Below are 16,761 nucleotides of genomic sequence, written 5' to 3'. Positions count from 1 at the left end.
TGAATCGATTCAGGACGTTGAGGCAGCCACAACAGCACAAATAAGGATACTTACGAAAGAGGACTTCCAGAACTGCTTCAGAAAGTGGCAAGAATGATGTGATAAGTGTGTTTGAAGTGACAGACACTAATGGGAGGAGGCTACTGGCAATGTAACTTTTACTGTAATCTTTAAGATGTAAACATTCACTTATTTTTTTTATCATAGTCATACAGTACCCAAAGTCACACCTCCATATCCCATGCAGAGATCCTTAGAAGTGTGCATCACTACTGCTAGTTGCCTCTTAAATCAGTCAAGTTGATATATCAGGATTAATAGTCACGAAGAAATTAGCTTTGGTTAATACTATATTAAGGGTTCTTTTGTTTGGCTTTGATTTTTCTTTTCCTATGGAAAGAAAATTTTGATTTCAAGTAAGGTATATTAAATTTACCTCTGCCACATTCATGTAGAGTTGTTGAGATAGGTAGGTAGCAGATAGATAGCTGGGTTGGATTTTGGAGTTCATGGGAAGGCCTATCTTCAAGGGATAAATTTGAGAGCCTCAGCATAGAGATGTGTTAAATGCCATGAGATTGAATAAGATCACCTAGGAAAAAAAGGTAGCAAGAAAAAAGTAAAGTGATGTAGAGCCTGAGTCCTGGATGTTTCAGGTAGTTACAGGTTGGGCAGATGGGAAAGGACCAGCAAAGGTGATTAAAAAGGATAAAGTGAAAGAGAATAAAGGAAGAGTGATTTTTCCCATGTCACATGAAAGGGAATCGTATCATCCTGATACTAAAACCAGACAAAAAAATTACAGAGATAGAAAATTACAGACAAGTATTTCATATGAATATTGATACAAAAATCAGCAAACCTGGGAATGGGTATATAGCTTAGTGGTAGGTTGCTTGCCTGGCACTGCCAAGGCCCTAGATTCAATCCCTAGCACTACAAAGACAAATGTCAGTAAACACAATCCTGCAATAAAAAAAAAAATTACACACAGTGACCAAATAGGTTTTAGCCCAGTAGTGCAAGGTTAGTGTAACATCAAAAAATCAATTACTGTACTATGTCCATGGAATGAAAAAAATAACGCTATTATCTCACTCTATGTGCAGAAATAGTATTTCACATCCTTTCATGATAAAACACTTAACTAGGGATAGAAGGGCATTGGAATATCTGTGAAAACCCACAAGTAACATTCAAGGACTGAACAGTTTCCCCTAAGATTAGGAACAAGACAAGAGCATCTGCTCTTGCCACTTTATTCAACATTGTGGAGCCAGGGCAATTGGGGCAAGAAAAGGAAATAAAAGACCTATTAATTGTAAGGAAAGGAGGAAGTGAAACTGTCATTTATTTGCAGAGGACATGGTTTTATATAAACAAAATACCAAAGAAGCTACCAAAATGACAACTGGAACTAATAAATCTAGCAGTGTTGCAAGACACAAAATGAATATATGAAAATCAGTTTTGTTTCTGTACACCAGCAGTGAGTAATTTGTAAAGGGAACTAAGATAACAATTCCATTTACAATAGCATCCAAAAGAATAAAATACAAAGATTCCATACAATCCCTATAAAATCCTATTTGTTTTTTTTTTTCAAGCAGAAATTGATAAGAGGATCCTAAAATTCATATGGAAATGTAAAGACCCAGAATAGCCAAAACAGCCTTTAAAAAGAAGGACAAAGAAGGCTGTGGTGGTTAATTGATTGATTGTAGTAAGCATTGACTAATACAAAGACTCACGCTTCCCAATTTCAAAACTTACTGCAAAGCTATAGTAATCAAGACATAGTGGCATTGGTATAGAGCTGGGCATATAGATCAATGGAATACAATTGAGAAACCAGAAATAAACCCTTATATTTATGGGAACTTGAAGGAAGAAAATGGACTCAATATTTTTCTTTTTTGGTGTGGGGGCAAGGAAACTTGAGGATTGAACAGCTGGAGTTTTGCACGTGCCAAGCATGTATTTTGCCCCTGAGCTGCACTCCCAGCCTGGTCAGTTGATTTTTAGCAGGGGTACCAAGACGATGCAGTGGAGAAAAGAGTCTTTTCAACAAATGATGCTAGGACAACTGGATATAAAAAATGAAGATAGTCTTCCCCTCATACCTATACAGAAATTAACCCATAATATTGTACACCAAAACGTAAGAGTGAAAACTATAAAGCCTTTACAAGAAAACATAGGAATAAAGGTGTAAATCTTTATGACATATGGTTAAGAAAGGGGTTGTTCTGCTGGATGCCATTGTGCACACCTGTAACCCCAGCACTCAGGAAGCGGAGGCAGGAGGATTGTTGCGGGTTTGAGGCCAGCCTGGGCTACATAATGAGTTCAAGTCCACCTGAATTACAGGGTGAGACCCTGTCTCAAAAGATAAAAAGTGGGGGGATTGTTCTTAGTTCTTCAAAGCACAAGTGATAAAATGGGGCAAACGGTACCATCAGTAAACAGATAACCCACAAATGGGGAGAATCATTTGCAAGTCATATATCTGATGAGACTGATATCCAGATTAAATGAAGAGCTCTTAAAACCCATTGATAAAAGTTGGCAAAGGATTTAAGTAGATATTTCCTCAAAGAAAATCTTTAAATGACCTGTGAGCACAGGAAAAATACCAATATCTGAATTTCAGAACTGCCCACAGTGACTGCCACTTCACTCATGCTGGAATAGTTGTAATTAAAAAAGATCACAAATGTTGGCAACAGAGAATTTGGAACCCACATACTTTGCTGCTAGGAATATAAATTGGTGTGCCTCGGAAGTGTTAAACATAGTTACTCTATGATTGACAGATATCTGAGGTGTATACCAAACAATACATTACCCCAAAGCTTGTACATGAATGTTCACAGTATTATTCATAATGGTCACAAAAGAAATAACATAAATGTTTTCCAGTTGGTAAGCAAATAAACAAAACGTGATTTATGTATTTTATTTAATATCATTTTTCCATAAAAGAATTAAATGATACATGAATGTATGTGGAAATCTCCATTGTAAATGAAAGAAGCAAGTCATTAAAGACCATATACTATGATTTTCTTTATATGAAATGTCTAGAATAGGCCTATTGGGAAAATTTTTATTCCTTTTTTTTTTTTTTGGTACCAGGGATCAAACTCAGGTCCTTGCACTTGTAAGGCAGGTGCAATTCCACTGAGCTAAATCCCTGTGCAGCAGGAAAAAATTTTAAAAAGTGGGTTGGGGGCAACCCACTTTCCAATCCCCTTTCTGTCTCTCTTAGAAGCTTTCTTTCCCCCAATAAACTTTTCCTACTCTTCAAAAAAAAATAAAGATAAAATGGGTTATTAGTTGTCTAGGGTTGGGGGTGTTGGGGAGTGAGAACTAATGAGCAATAAATTTATTTTGGGGGTGATGGTTAGTCTAAATTTAAATGTGGCAACGATTGCATAACCCTGTGAATATATAGAACCACTCATTTGTTGGGGGGGGTACCAGGGATCAAATTCAGGACCTTGTGCTTGTGAGGCAGGTATGGTGCCATGGAGCTAAGTCCCCAGCTGTAGAATTACTGAATTATATAACTTAAATGGATGAATTGTATGGCAAGTAAATTATATCTGAATAAAACTTTTTGTTGTTGTTGTTTTGAGACAGGGTCTCACTATGTAAGTTGAGACGACCTGGAACTCACTGTGCAGCCCAGGCTGGTCTTGAACTCACAGTGATCCTCCTGCCTCAGCCTCCTGGGTGCTGGGATTACAGGCATGCACCACCACACCCTGCTGTATCTGAATAAAACTTTTAAAAAATCATTTTAAGGGCCACGGATTTAGCTCAGTGTTGTTGTGCCTGCCTTGCAAGCACAAGCTCAAGGTCCTGAGTTCCATCCCTGGTCCGGGGGCGGGGGGATGAGGACTGAGAGAGGCCTTGGTTTTAGCAATGTCAGACATTGGTTATTTTGACCAAAAGTATTTGTGACAGAGTGGTAGAGCTGGTTCAAGAGGGAGTAGAAAGAGATGTGTGGGTGACAGTGAGTGTAGACAGCATATAAAGAGTCTTGCTACAAAGGGAATGGAGAAATGGGTCAACAGCTGGAAGGGGAAGTGAGATTGTAGAGTGAGTTTTGTTTTAAGATGCCTTTTGTACATTGATGGAAATGACCCGGTAGAGCTGGGGAACCTGATGTTGCAGAAAAGAGATGTGGAAATTGCTGGTGAGAGCTGTAAGATAGGGAGAGAGGAGCTGGTCTGGTAGACTAGAGGGAAGGCAGACCGTGTGTGATTTCGAATAGATAAGGGTTAAAGCATGTAGTTCTTATCTGAGTCTTTTATTTTATTCTCACAATTTAGGAAGCCAACAGTGAGATATAGGAGGATCTGGAGGCTTGAGAAGGGTGGAAAATTATCTGTGACAGTGGAAGAATGAAAGAACTAGGAAAATGTAAAACTGCCAGGTAGCACTGAAGACACACATGGTGTTAATGCTAATGATTTTAGGGTGAGTGAGACCAGTATGCATGGTTCTTTTTGTTTGGCCGCATTCAGCCACATAGGTGCAAGTACAGAGGTGTAACTTGGTTTGGAGTTTTGCCAAGGAAGTACTTGTACAAAAACCCTATCTGCAATTCTGAAATAAAAAATGTTTTGAAAACTCAAGACATTTTTTGGTCTGGTAAACTTGGCAGACTGTTGTGGCAATGCCTGAATTGAATGATTGTGAAGCTGCTCATAGGCTTTGTATGTCTTACTTAGGGGAAATATGCTTGTATTTTGCTGCAGTGTTACTGTGTTTGACTTTTGGATTGCTGTCCCAAACTCTACTGGAGCACGTATCCACAGTATTTCCTTCCTAAAGTTCTGAAAATTTTGAATCCCAAGACACATCCATTCCTAAGCGATTATGGATCTGTATGACAAGGGGACCTGCTACAAGGGAGCTGAGGATGTATGCCAGGAGCAATGATCCTGAGGGCCTCATCTACCAGGAATCTCATCTACCTGGTAAAGGGAAAAGTGAGTACCTGTGGAGAGTAGGTGGTGGGATCAATGGATTATTGGTCCTGGTAGGGCTGCAGAATTATTGGCAACTGAATGGAGAGGGAGAATGCTGGAAAGGTAGGGAGAATTTGTTTCATCAGAGATTGTAATTCTTAAAGGACATAATTGCAGAATACAAGTTAGTACTGTCTTTCCAGCTTTCTTGTGAGTCCTTTAGTTCTGAATGATTTCTTATTCTTTCAATGCAAATGATATGTTGTGTAGTACCATTAAAGGAAACATTGCCAACAATTATTCAGAAATAGCTAGAAATTGAGCTGGTGGCCCAAAGGATATATAAACCCTCTCCCTGCCTTGATTATAGATGGGGGTGGGGAGTACACACCAAGATCTATGTCTAGTTAAAATGTGGATTTTTTTTTTTTTTTTTTTTGGTACTGGGAATCAAACTCAGTACCTTGCCCTTGCCTGGCAGGTGAAGCACCACTGAGCTAAATCCCTGGCAAAATGGAGATTCTTAAAAAACTCCTGGAAAGTAGTACCTTCCATATGTTGTTACTTTTAGTATAAATTAGAAAGAGTGACTTAGTACAGTCACTTGGTTATTGTAAAATTATTTTATTTGTAGGAAAAGAAAAGCAAATTGGTAAAACATTCATTAGCATTTATACTGCTTACTACGTTGTCATCACATGACGGGGCCTAATACTGGTAGTGGTTAACTTAAACTGCTAATTAATAAGTAGGTATGGGGAGACATTATGTCAGGCCTAATAGAATATGTAGGACCTGATGAGAAAGTTTTTGTTTTGGCTATTGAACCCAGATGGCCAAAATTAGGGAAATATTGTTGCCTTTGAAATATTTTAGAATTTATGCTGAGAAAGCTGTGTTACTTTATTCAGTGAGTGAATTTTATCCTCCCAAAATCCCAAGCCTTAGTATTCGCTCCAGAGTGCAAGAATGATGCAACACTGAGCCAAATTGTAAAGTGCTGAGCTGAGTGTAAAGGCACATGCCTGTAGTCCCAGTGAGTTTGGTCTGGGGTATAGTAATGCTTGCATGTGTGAGGTGATCCTGGGCTCAGTCCCCAGTACTACACGTACAAACACAACAGGTAGAAAAGCTAATTGGTTCCTTAAAGACCAGGAGGCACAATTAGGCTCAGTGATAGCTTCTCACTATATATTCTCTCACGTTAGTAATCAAAGTGAGTTATATTATAATTCTAGTGTTAAGCTCCTTCTTGGACTTTAAACTCATTCTCATTTCCTTCTGTTCTTCTCTATCGTCTGTATCTCCTCTTCCTCCTCCTCTTTTCATATGCCTCCCTTTGCAGTCTGGAGATTGAATTCATTGCCTTTGCCTTCACACTAAGCTACATCCCCAGTCCTTTTTTTGACATAATTTTTTAGTTTCCCAGGCTGGGCTCAAACTTAAGAGTCTTCTTGCCTCAGTCTCCCAGATTGCTGGAATTATAAGCACACGCTGTCATGCCTAGCTGTTATTCTTCTTTTAATGCATTTGTTCTTGCAAATGTTGAATATTCACATCTTATTTGGAAATCTGTAGAAACAAAATTGAATTATTGTATTTGTTATTGTTGACAGCAGTAAAATTTTTTTTTTTTTTTTTTTTTTTTTTTTTTTGCATAGGTGTTAAATTAATTTGCCCCAAGTGGGGTTTAGGGATTATCTGTGAGTAACTCTAGCTCACAAATGCAGAAAGAGCTAAAGACTATGTGGCCATTAAACCACATCCTTTAAAAGTTACTTGACTTGTCAGTAAGAATATCTAGACAGTTCAGTGGGAGAAAAAAATCATGCACACCTGGAGTCCCAGCTACTTTGGAGGCTAAGGCCGAAGGTTGCTTGAATCCAGGAGTTCAAGGCCAGCCTGGGCAATATAGTGAGAGCCTGTCGGTAACAAACCAACCGAACAGCCAAAAAACAGACTTTTTAGTAAGTGGTATACTTGGATATCCACATATAAAAGATGGCTCCCAACCTTACGCTGCACACAATTAATTCAAAATGGGTTATAGGCTAAAATACATAAAATTCATAGAAGAAAGCATAGGAGTATATCTTCATGACTTTGGGTTAAGAAAACATTGAACTACATCAAAGTTAAAAACTTTGCAGTAAATGATGCTATCAAGAAGTTGAAAAGACACCACAGAATAGAGGTTGATAAGGAACTGTTATCCAGAATACATAAAGATGGGGGCATAGCTAGGGTAGAGCATTTGACTGCAGAATACATAAAGAACTTGTATGACTTGATACCAAGAAGACAATCCAATTCTACAATGGGTGTTAGCTCTGAGTAGATATTTCTCCTGAGAAGTTGTACAGCCAACCAGTAAGCAGGGAAACACAAATCAAAACCATACTGAGATTCACTTCACACCTCTTAGGATGGCTATAAGTCAGCATTTATATTACTGACTAATTGTTCACAAGTAATGTACTATGGTTGTGTTTTCTTGTATATTTGTTTCTAAAACTTAAAATGCCTGCTTTAAAAATATTTCTTGAGTTTTCTATGTGTCTCCCACATACTGTAAATGCTTCAGATGTACATGATAGTCTCCTGTTCTCCACACACTGGCCTTCCTCCTCAGAGGTATTGGTTCTCTGCCCTTCTGCAGTGGTCTGTATTCTGGGACATACCCATGCTTCTTTCCTGAGTTAGACCTGTGTTTCTTGACATCTTCACTTATTTGCTGAAGCACGTTTTTCTGTGAAAGAGTGTCTGGAAAGCAAATTGGTGAGCCTTCCCGTAATTTGCTTAGTGGTTTGGCTATGTATAGAATTTGAGATTGGAAATCATTTCCTCAGAATTTTGAAACTTTTCCTTTGCTGTCCTCTGGTATATGCAATTACTACTGAAATGTCCTATGTTTTTATTTCCATCTCTTAATATAAATGATAGCCATACAGTTAGATGCCAAAACCACATGCTAGCCTGACAAAATATTAGGACAACAGGCATAAACCAGAGCTCTCTTGGGTAAACAAGAGCCTGTTGTTACCTTCTGTATCTATGACCTGTCTTTTCTTTTAACTGTTGGGAATCCTTTCTGCTTTGGTATGTGCCGTGTCATCCTGATATATGCTGGCAAAGACTCTTTTGACTTCTACGTTATACTAGGTCTTTGCATACTTGTTTCTGTTCCTTGATTTTTTTCATAACTATTTCATTAAAACCTTTTCCCAGCCTTTGTAAGTCAAATGTTTAGCTTTCTGAGTTGTCTCCTAAATTTTTTTCTTCTCTTACAAATAAGCAAGGAGGTGTTACCTTTTAGTTTTGTATCTGAAATTTTTTCAATACTTATCTTCCACCTATATTGAATTTTTAATTTTTTCCATTTTCTGTTTTCTTGTTTTAGTCTTTTCTTATTCTTATAGAAGTGTACTTTTCTCTGAGGATATCTTGTGTAAGTTTCCTCCTTCCTCTCTCCCTCCCTCCTTCTCCTCCGTTCCCCGCTGCCTTCCTTCTTCCTTTTTTCCTTTTCTCTGTTCTTTTCATCTCCCCTTTTCTTTTTTCCTTCTTTCCTTCCATTTTCTACATTTCTCCCTTAAGTCTTGCCTGATTGTCTTGACTTTTCTTTTCTTTCTTTCTCTCTGTCTTTTTTCCCCCCTCTATTTGGTCTGCTCAGCAGGCTTTCTTTGATGCTGGTTATTTTTTATTTATATTTAAGAGTGAGGCATTAAAATGGTTATTTGGAATCTCCAAAGCCTGAACAGAACTCTTTGGCTTTGTGCTATAAACTAACCTCTAGGTTTGACTACTCTTTTTTATTTTTTTGGAACTATGGATCGAACTTGGGACTTTGAGCTTGCGAGCTTTGAGCAACGGCAGAAGTACTGAGCTAAATCCCTGGCCCAGGTTTGACTATTCTTAAATGTAGAACTTGTATCTTGGCTCGTTTGTGCTGCTATAACAAAATACCAGAGACTAGGAAGTTTATAAAGGACAGCAGTTTATTTTCTCATATTCTGGAGGCTGGGAAGCCCAGATGAAGACACCAGCAGGTTAATTGTCTGGTGAAGCCTGCTATCTGCTTCCAAGATGATTCTCCAGACAGGTGGCATGCTGTATCCTTATGTGGCAGGAGGTGGAAGGACAAAAGGAAAGATTCCTTCACTAAACTCTTTTATCTGAGTACCTGATCCTATTACCTCCCAAAGACCACTCCTCCCAGTGTGGTTATACTAGAGATTAAGGTTCCCACACATGAATTTAGAGGGACACAATCACACTAGAGCTACTTAGAAATCTTTTTGGAAAAGGGGAAAATTATTCAGCTTTTCCAGAAAATACTTCTTTGCTCCCCCACCTAGAAAATTATACAACTGAGCACTAGCATTCTGTAAGTGGGAGCAGGGAAGCCTCAGAAGGTCCCCAAAATTAGCATAAAACTTTACACTTGTACTTTACCCACATGTTGTACTTCACTCTGGGACTGTTACCATTCAGTTTTGTTTTTTTGTTTTTTGCCTTTTCTCTGAGAACAGTGCATGTGGTTAGCATGTGGTAAACATGGGGTAATGGAAAAACCCAAGTGGCTTTGTCCTGCTGCCTCCTCCCACCTTCCCTGGCAGTGCCACTCTGAGAACTGATCCTCCCAGGCAGCCTGGGGGGATTTTATGGAAATGTGCTCTCATTATGCCTCCCTTTCTCTCTTTCATATGAGTTAATATATTTTATTTCTCTGCTGTCTTTCAAAGGAGTTGAGAAGGGAGAAGAGATAGTCAAATATGTTTAAGCTTCTATTTTTAAACTGACCATGGCATCCATGTTTTTTAGTCCAAGTATCATAAATGTTGCCAGTTGCTGTGGCATACCTATAATCTTCATTTCTTGGAGGCTGAGGCAAAAGGATCACAAGTTGGAGGCCAGCCTGGAAAGTTTAGTGACATCTTGTCTCAAAAAAAATGTTAAAAAAGGACTGGGTATATAGCTCAGTGTTCCCTGGGTTCAATCCCAGTACTAGAGAATAAATAAGAAGTAAAAAATGTCATAAATGTTGATTAGTTGCTCAAATAGTACTGTCAGTGTCATTTCTCATCTCTGCTGTTATGGGTTAATTAGGTTTTGTGGGCTGACCTGGAAACCTAACTTCATCTGTGATTTTCCTCTAGAGATACAATCAAGGCCTTTTCAGTTTACTCTGGAGGAATTGGAGCAAAAAATTTAGAACAAAAAAATTTCATACACTTCTCCACTTTCCAAGTCTCATAGAAAATTACTAAATATTGTGTCATCTTGATTGGAATGATAAGATCTAGTAAGTGTACTAGGAACTTGAATTTTAGTGGAAAAGTGTGTTCATACAGTAAAACTATAAAAAATGAATTTAAGGCTGGACATGGTGGCAGTGCCTATAATCCTAGTACTCTGGGAAACTGAGGCAGGGGAATCAAAAGTTTGAGCCCAACTGGGCCATTTTGTGAGACCCTTTTCAAAATAAAAAATGCTGAGGGTGTAGCTCAGTGTGAAGGCCCTGAATGTTATATCCCCAGTACCAAAAAAAAAAAAAAAAGAAAAAGAAAAGAAAAGAAAGAAAACACCTCAGGCCAGCAGGAGGCCTTGGGTTCAATCCCTAACACCGCAAAACAAAACAATCTACCTCAGAAGCAAGTTAAAATTCTTCAGTCTGTAGCCCTAAAGCTTTATTTTTCAGCAGCCTTTTTGAAAGCTGCTTTCCTAATTAAATTTAACTCCAGTGATAATGATAGATATGGGAAATAGTAATGGCTATGGGAATAGTTTTTTTTTTCCTCTCGTTTTCTCATTTCTACTTTGGACACAACACCCTTGAAAATTTTAGACTGAATAAAGTTAAACTTAGCTAGATAGACCAAGAACATCTTCTCAATCATGAATGACGTACTTGGGGAGTAAAAATGCATCCTGGACTCTGGGTGACAGTGCTTGGAATTAAATGGTGCACCGACTTGGCATGTGAATCACAGAGCCCACTGCAAGTGCCATAGATCTGCAGTTGTTCAGCTCCACATTCCAGCCTTCCTCAATTCCATGTGGGGCTCTCTTCCGGATGAGTTTGCCCCAGTGCTGGGGTGGCCTTCCATGAGTCCTTGCTACTTTGTGGCTGTAACTGCCCCAGTCTCAGGGGATCAGGTATGATTAGGAAAGCTAGGTATGGTGGTTATAATTTCATGAGGCTGAAACAAGGTAAATTAGGCAATAAAATGCAGTTATTCCATTATTTTCCTCCCTTTTATTATTACTAACCTCACCCTGGCTGCCTATTCCCTCTCTTGCTTTTCCAAGTATATTGACTAGGAACCCAAAGCCCACTTTTCCTCAGCCTTTGGGGCAGGCATTTGCACTGTAGCAGTGTCACACAGGTTTACTGTGGCGTGTGTCTGTGTAACACTGGATTTGGATCTTGTATTTAGCTGCCAGAAGTGACTGTGATGAAGTAGGAGAGATAAACTGATAGATTGGCTGCCAGCAAGATGTTGGGAATCAATCTGATAAACAGGGTTAGAGAAATAGCTTGCTGTTTTCTAGTGATAATAAACCAGTGGCCTCTGCTCCTCGCATTTTTAAATGTAATTGCTATGGTAATAATATCGAAAATAAGCAAATGAAAAAAATCACAGGAGGTTTTTTAATTGTGACTAAGATACCCTGTTCCCTTTTGCAATAAAGATTCATCTTAAAGAAGTATTTTTATAAATTTGTTTTACTTCTTCCACTGCCTATTTTTATAAAGAAATGAAAACTAGAAAGTGAACTGCTTTCACAGGAATTTATTTTTTCTTTCCATCCTCCCACAGTCTGTAGCTGTTCAACTTGGTGAAATAGCTATGGCTACCACAACTTACCTACCTCTTTTTTTTTTTTTTAGGGACCAAATGTTAAAAGTCCAACCTGTGTTACTGATGAATGATAAGCAGGAACTTGTTGTTTTGACACCATCTGTTTGGTTTTTCTCAGATTGTTTGGAATTTTAATCTCTTTCTGTTTCTTATGTAGCACTTACATAGGAGAGATGATACCTAGATTCATGGTTGTAACTTAAAAGTGTGCTTTAATGTTAAACTTCAAAATCCATTGCTTCTCTTCACTCAGGACTTTTAAGTTTCCATGTATATTCTTAAGTCTGTGTTCCTCTTGAATTAATTGTTTGAGAAATTGGCACATGTGTTGTACTTGTAGTGTATGTAAATTACTTTCTTTTGGATCCTTCTTAAAATTTTTGTGACTATGAATGTGTTGGTGTCTTGTCTGGTTAAGTCACTTGATTCCCTGCGTAGTAAAGTAGTAGCTATGAAAAGCAAGAGTATTATCTACCCTCTTAATTATCTACAGTCAAGTCCTTCTCCTGACAAATATCTGCCTGAAGTGGGAAGTTGTAGACCAGAAGTTAACCCTCCATTTGTCCTATTGGGACGCCAATGTATTTTCCTTTTTCCCACACAGCCCTTCCTACCTGACCTTTTAAAGATTCTCCATTGGTATCGATGGTTTGGACAGAACTAATCATAAAAACAATGAAGGGAATGTTGCACACTCATTGATCCATTTGAAATGAACTGCAGTACAATAAGTCTTTCAAATGGACTTCTGTTCTCAGCTTTTGCTATAGCTTCCTTTTAAAGATATATAAATATGAAAGGGTTAATGGGAATTCAGTTATGCTCTTGCCACTGGGTTGTCCTTTATTGATTGTAGTTTTAGACCTATCAGCTTGCCATTCAGAATTCTTTTTGTGTCCCTTTAAAGTCAGTTGGTGCTAGGAGATGATAAATAAATACAGTTGCTTTTCTCCCCCCTCCTCCCAGCTCCTTCGAGAACTCATAGAACGGAAGACCAGCTCCTTGGATCCCAATGATCAGGTGGCCATGGGAAGGTAATTTCAGTAGTTTTCTACTCATGCAAGTTGATCATACAATAATTTCTCCATTTGAGCCTCTTAATTCTGCCTCCAAGGCAGTGATTGGCCCTATAATTATCAAAGTTAAGCAAGGTAATAAGAACTAGAAAGACAGAGTGACTAACTGTTTAGCCTGTATTGCCTTAAGTATGATATGAAAAGCGATTATGAAAACCCTGTATTATATTAGGTTTGTTTTTAAAGTCTTCCTAATGCTCTCTGCTCTCCGGTTTCCGGTTTGGGTTGTGATTGTATCGGTATCAGTCTTCTGATCAGTGGACAAAAAGCCACCCCAACTTGTGCTCTCAGCTGTCAAAATGTAGCACTGTGTACAACAGGTTCCTTGCTTGGAGTCCAATCTGCTTTGTTAGTTGCCCTAATTTCGACCTCCCCCCTGCAGTAAAAGCTTCAGCACAATTAGAAATGGAACGTGGCAGCATTACCCAGATGTCAGGATAGAATATAAAGTAGTGAAGGAAGGCTCTTGTGTGTATGCTTCATCCTGTGGTTGGAAAATAAAAAGGGCATTTAGAGTGCTACCTAATGAATAGTGTACATTTAAATAGCCCTGAGCCATAATTTGCAAAAGCATGAAAGGAAACAAAAGCTGTAAGTGCCAGAATGGGATTCTGGGCAGAGCAGCATTTTTGAGAAAGCAGTAAAAAATTTGTGTTGATGAAATAATTTTATTTGAGCAGAATATTATTTGAATTTTAGGGTAGGGTGTTGTTGATATTTTGTGTATCTCAGGAACATTGTAGAGGGCTGTTCTCCATAAATTTAATGTGATAGAGCAAATTACATTTAAGTGATGATTATATTGTACATTTATCTGACTTTACAATAAAATAGATTATGGTAATTAAGATTATATTAAGATTACAGTAATTGGATTTCCCTAGATTTTTTTCTTCTGATGTCGAGTTTTCGTTATATAAATCAGGTACGACGACTGGCTGCTGCTGTGGCTGCTGTTTTTCCTCCTCCTCTTTCACGTTTGTTCACACGAACAATTTGTGAAGATTTTTTTAGCCCAGTATCCCTTATTTGAAAAATTAATTTCTTCTTATCTAAAATGATTGCAGAATATATGAATCTTGTGTGGATCCTTATCCAAACAAACCAACTGTAAAATTGAGACAGTCTGAGAAATTTGAAAACGAACTGAATATTTGATAATAAAGAATTATTTTTGTAGGTGTGATAATGGTATTGAGATTATGTTGAGGGAGGAGTCTCATCTTTTATCAACATATACTGAAATATTTATAGATGAAATAAAAAATAAATGACCATAAGACTACTGTTAGTAGTGGATAATTATTGAAAATGAGCAGAAATTAGAAAGCACAAGGCAAAAGCACTTAAGTTTTAGCAAAGGAAAAATAAGATTTAGAGAACTGTCATGTTTTTTCCAACCAGCAGTTGCCATTAAAGAACATGCCGCGCAACTGAGCCATCGCCAATGGAAGAAAATCCACCCGGCTACACTCAGCTGACGGGTTTTTCTGCAGACTGGTAGATTAGTGCTTGTCACAGCAACTCCAGATTCTAAGAAGCATTGTTAACCAAATTTGCTGTAGAATTTCCCAGCTGCCATTTGTGTTTTACCTTTGCACAAATCCTCTCCAATTGATTAGTCACTTTGGCCTGAGACCATCTTGAGGGGTTTGATTACTTATTTCTGCAGGGTTGTTAGTGAGAAAAATTCCAATTTGTCAATGTATATAACTGTTTCTGTTAGTGATGATGCATAACATTGCTTGTGAATTTCCCAGGCAGTGGCTTGTAATCCAGAAGCTACGAAGCAAAATCCACAAGAAAGTAGATAGGAAAGCCAGCAAAGGAAGGAAACTTCGGTAAGTTGATGCTTGGAAAAAATTTAAACATAATTTATCTCTTCTCTTGTATCTTAGCAGTTAGATTTTTCTCTTTCTTCTGGTGATTCTGTTTTAAAGAATCCAAAAATAATAATAAATGATACTTGAGTTTTTTTGTGACTGTATTTTTTACTCTAGAATGAAAATATAGTTTCATTCACTTTTTGTTCGGTTGTGGATGGATGTAATAAAGGCAAGAAGTTGAAATTACTTTGCTTTTAAGATGATATAAATGAAGGACTCCAGAGAATGTTAACAGTGTACATAAGTGAGATTAGAAATATAATTTAAAAAATTGTTATTTTTAGCTGGGTATGGTGGTGCACACCTGTTGATCTCAGCACTTGAAAATCTGAGGCAGGAGGATTAGTGTGAGTTTGAGGCCACCTGGACTACATAGAGAGTTCAAGCCTAGCCTGAACTACATAGCGAGTTACTGTCTCATAAAATTTTTTTATTAGTACATGTTTGTATTACATAGTGTTTGCATTCATCACAGGGAGTTGGTACATGTATACAGTACATTTAAATTCTTTTTACTTCCTCTTTCCTCTCTCCACCTAATTTTTATGAGAAAGCAGAAGAGTTCTGAAACTAGGAAAACCCTCTACCCTGTGACCTCTTGTTTCTTTAGGGGGGTATCAGTGATCGAGCTCACGACTTTGCTCTTAGGCAGGCGGCAGTGACACTGAGCTAAATCCCTGGCCCATTCACTGTGAGCCCTTTAACATGTTCCCACTGCTTGAACCACCGGTGGTCCATGCATGAATGTCCCATCAGGCAGCTTTTTATTAACTTGATTAGTGAAAAAAAACTGATAAAAGAGATTAGATCCATTTGTACTGTCAGTGGTACAAGCCTCCTGATGGGACAGTCATGCTTGTATTACTGGTTGTTCAAGCTATCTTGCAGCAAGACATACAAATTATGGCTCTGTTGTGATTAAGGCTTTTTTTTTTTGGTTTTTTGAGACAGGGTCTCACTATCTAGTTGAGACTGACCTGAAACTCACTATGTAGCCCAAGCTGGTCTCGAACTCACAGTGATCCTCCTGCCTCAGCCTCTCAAGTGCTGGGATTACAGGAGTGAGCCACCACACCTGGCAAGAGTTAAGGCTTTTAATAAGGATACACACTAAAGAAGGAACAAGAGTAAGAACTGATATTCCTGTACTTACACACTTATATCTCTGGTGGCCCTGTATGTGTGTGAGTGCAAGTGCATAAATGTGTGTATGTAATACAGTATTATCACACAAACCTCAGAGCCGAAAAGACCACTTGTGAGTTAGATGCACACTGAAAAATATCTTAGGCTTGTTGCATTAGGACAGTTTAGGCTAATAACTAATCCCACATCCTTATTAGAGAGCCTCCCTGACTAAATTCCCTTTAGCTGGGCATGGTGGGAGACACCTATAATCCCAGCACCTGAGTGGCTAAGGTAGGATCATCATGAATTTGAGACCAGCCTAGACTACTTAGTAAGTTCTAGGCCAGCCTGAACTACATAGAAGATCTTGACTCCAGAAAACAGAACAGAACAAACTTAGGAAGATCTATTTTTAAAGGTTTTCAGAAAAACAGATTTTGAAGCCACTTTTAACTTCTTTCAGCATTTAACAAAATGCATCAGGAAATGCTTATTTTTCTTTAACTTGTCAAAAGTGCAAAGTCACTTTTCATCATCTGTTAACTTAGAATTACTTTTCTTAAATATCAAGTTAAAAACGGATATGTTGAGATTTCCAGTTCTTCATGCTTCTCTGGGTACTTCATTCGTGTGGTGGTTCAGAGTATGTACTCCAGAGGCAGACTGCCTGAGTGTGGTCCCTGCTTTGTCAGGAATTAGTATTTACTTTGGGCAGGACCCTTAAACTCTCCATGCTAGTTTGTACCTATGTGAGAAGGATGGTAAAATACAGAACTGGCCTTATGGGTCTGCTGTGAGATTTTGTTATATTAAAAGCAGGCATTGT

At 38.2% G+C, this 16,761-nt stretch overlaps 1 protein-coding gene across 2 annotated transcripts in view; it reads left to right on the top strand.

Annotated features, from left to right (window-relative positions):
• The window catches only part of Aatf (apoptosis antagonizing transcription factor), a 97,436-nt gene that overhangs the window by 46,441 nt on the left and 34,234 nt on the right, over positions 1-16,761 (top strand). The window contains exons 9-10 of one of the 2 annotated variants that reach the window (XR_780756.3): positions 4,770-5,003; positions 12,812-12,880. Coding sequence is in view for 1 of the 2 variants with exons in the window: in XM_010626797.2 (XP_010625099.1) it covers positions 12,812-12,879; positions 14,682-14,762 (149 nt within the window). In the remaining variant the exon portion in view is untranslated. Of the gene's footprint in view, positions 1-4,769; positions 5,004-12,811; positions 12,881-14,681; positions 14,763-16,761 lie in introns of those variants that run through there. The other variant, XM_010626797.2, reaches the window with a different exon arrangement.

Source organism: Fukomys damarensis, unplaced genomic scaffold (genome assembly GCF_012274545.1).
Source record: "Fukomys damarensis isolate Sample0158 unplaced genomic scaffold, DMR_v1.0_HiC HiC_scaffold_13, whole genome shotgun sequence".
NCBI lineage: Eukaryota > Metazoa > Chordata > Mammalia > Rodentia > Bathyergidae > Fukomys > Fukomys damarensis.
Note: the sequence above shows the minus strand (reverse complement) of the source record. Positions and strands in the feature narration are given on the sequence as shown.